This window comes from Mytilus californianus, unplaced genomic scaffold (assembly GCF_021869535.1).
Source record: "Mytilus californianus isolate M0D057914Y unplaced genomic scaffold, xbMytCali1.0.p SCAF_2, whole genome shotgun sequence".
NCBI classification, from domain to species: Eukaryota; Metazoa; Mollusca; class Bivalvia; order Mytilida; family Mytilidae; genus Mytilus; species Mytilus californianus.
Window position 1 is genome coordinate 117566041 of NW_026262668.1, and position 3053 is coordinate 117569093.

The window sequence follows — 3053 nt, forward strand, 5'->3', positions numbered from 1 at the left end:
GAACCCTTGCAAAAACTCTTCATAGGGATCCATAGGTGACCTGTTGCAAGGCAAAATGTCTGCCCCTTTCCTAACTTACTATAATTCTCGAGTGACAGTCCAAATTTCCCGCTCTTCGTCCTGGTCGACCTACCTTGCAGAACCTGCCTATTATATTAATTGTCCGTCTATGCATGATATATTTGCCACTGGACAATAAAACAAGCAACAATCAATCAATTGATCCTTTACTATGTAACGCTATACCAATCATCGAATATATTATAGCTTAACATGCATAACGGTCTGAACTCAGAAGCTTGTAATAGTATTAATCACGAGTTACTTATGCAATATAATACTGCGTACATTTAAAGTGCTTATTAACGATCATTTTCTTCGCGGTTGGCGAAACTAATTTAGTATACTCGTAATTCAAGTAAAATTTAAATATATTTAGCACTAAAAACTAATATTTCATTTTTCATTAATGGGTGATGTTACATTGTTCTACCATGGACGTTTCAAGTTAGCCATGCCTTATACCAATCAGAACTGTCCTTATTTCAACCCAATGAATTTAATATCGAAAAAGCAATAAACTTGTAAACGGACTAAACTTTTAACACAAACAAAACACCACTAACGTTTGAAATCAGTTATGCAAACAGAAAGATAAAAATATACATTGCTTACGCTAGAATTACCTGATTAATAAAAATATACAGCTACAAAACATATATACATATACATGTAATTGCAATATATCCTGATTACACTAAGAATTGTGAATAACAAATTAAACTGAAATGTTAACTGATTTACAAGATAACACAACAGCTGCTGTTGGAGTTCTGACGTTGATAAGATGGTGTATTGTAGTTGTAAGATGGTTGATGTTGATATGACTGTTGTGTTGTTGGTTGATTGTATGTTACAGATGGTTGTTGATTATAGGTGATTGCTGGTCGTTGGTTTTGTGTTGGTTGTTGGTTATATGCTATGGCTGGTCGTTGGTTTTGCGTTGGTTGTTGGTGGTAATATGTCACAGCTTGATGATAATAAGCTGCAGTTTGTGGCCTATTTTGTACATATGACGGCTCTTCGTCTTCGTCGTCTTCTAGAAAGAACTTCATTGGTTCAATATAATTTCGATTTAACCACGCAACATTATAGAACATTATCTTCTTAACTGCCACCCTTTTCTCGCCCACTATGACCGACTCTGATGCAGCAAATGTCATAGTTTCTGCATTAATGTTGTAGAACTCATTGTCACGTCCAGCATTTGATTCTACGTCCTCATCGTGAAATAAACACTTCCCTGTCAGTGCCACAGGGTTTAATTTCGCACACAGAAGTAATAGTAAAACCTTTTCCTCGTCACTGAGCTCGAAAAAATTATAATAGTTAATAAGTCTCACAAGATTTGGCTCCTGTAAACTGAGAACAGTACACATGCAGTTCAAATAGTACATCAATCTTGCTAGAGGGTTTTCCGGGACTCCAACCGTTGTTGAAGTATTTTCAACACCAACCCTATTCCGATTGAACACGAGTGCCATAGTAGATGGTTGTGTTTTCTAGCGTTCAATTTCAAAATATCTTCAAATTGAAACAGGAAGTTTACTCATAAAAGTGTACAACTTCTAAGTAATCTTCGATAACTTCTTTTGGAATTTTGCCAAAACCGTAAAAATATATCTTTTATGATTTATTAAATTGCTTTTAAAATACTCCAGATTTTATCTGTCTAATTCATTTAAATCAAATTGAAATACAAGAATTTAAGGATAGTTTGCCCAATTATACTTGTTATATTTTTTGTTCTTTTCAAATTTTGAACTCAGTAAAACAGGAAGTATAAAACCAAACAACCTAGTTTAAGTTTAATACCTAGTTATTGCTTTAAATTTTTGTTTGCTGAACTATTTCGTTAACTGTCCATAATTAACTGATACGCGATACTAAATCATTAACTGTGTTCGTCCTATCGTTTCAGTGCGATCGTGTTTCTGGAATTAATATCATTGATTTTACTCGAGACAATAACATACGATTTGGAGGGTCAAAATTAAAATGTTATTCCATCTTGGTTTTTTTTCAATCGACTTTCCCAGCATTAATGAAAACACAATATTATATTGATCAAATTTCAACCAATCGAAACCCTCCAAAAACAACCCGGACAACTACATGAACATTTTGAAGATTCTCGCAAAAAAATATTGCGAACTATCTTGAATTAAACGACTACATACACTATATCCCCTCGGTCTTGATGTCAATATAATGGGCCAGGGGACCGTATCTACAACTTCCTCGGTTGATATCCTGAAAATTGTAGATAAAAACAACGTAATCATAGGTCTGATTGCAAATATGAATATCGTGAATATTCGCATATCTCATTTCGGAAATAATTTAGTAATTAAAAACTTGAGGGAATTAGTAAAACGCCCATTTCAAAGATTAAAAACAAACTTCAAGTACTTGCAAAACGTTCTGTGTCCGTACCGGGCCGACAAAGCAGCCAACAATGTGGTAGTGGTACATGTATGATGATAATACTACATGAAATTCTCATAAAGGGAATTGTGAATTATTTTACATTTAAGGCTGTGCGCCCCACAAAGATTCAACTAGTAAACAATTATGTCAGTACCAAATCTTAGCTTGTGGCCTCCTCTAAAAATTTGAAGGTACATACTTTGTATTGGCTTCCTAAACTACACCCAGAAAAACCTTCAAAGTTCAGCTTCTAGTAAGTCTTCTACTTCTAACATGTCTTTGATTTTAACTTATTCCCTTACTAAAATTAAAGAACTTGTATTAACTTTTGTAACAAAGCATATGTAACTAAGTTATTTATGAAATAGATTATTTTTGGAGTGTAAAATACGCATTGGGTGTTTTAGGTAAATTATGTGTTTTTGATGGTACTTTAAATTCGATTTACAGGTTTGACTGTCCGACACTAGGGATATTACAAAATCGTCGAAATAATTTAGATTTTTTTTTCTGATTCTTTGATTTAATTCAGGGAATTTGGAAACTCTTTTCAAAATTATAAT

The 3053-nt window shown here is 33.4% G+C and overlaps 1 protein-coding gene across 1 annotated transcript; it reads right to left on the reverse strand.

Moving 5' to 3' along the window:
* Positions 1-434: 434 nt before the first annotated feature.
* Positions 435-1655, reverse strand: LOC127728671 (uncharacterized). The gene has a single exon (XM_052236284.1). The coding sequence runs from the start codon at positions 1542-1544 to the stop codon at positions 801-803; it is 744 nt and encodes a 247-aa protein (XP_052092244.1). The 5' UTR covers positions 1545-1655; the 3' UTR covers positions 435-800.
* Between the last annotated feature and the right edge of the window lie 1398 nt (positions 1656-3053).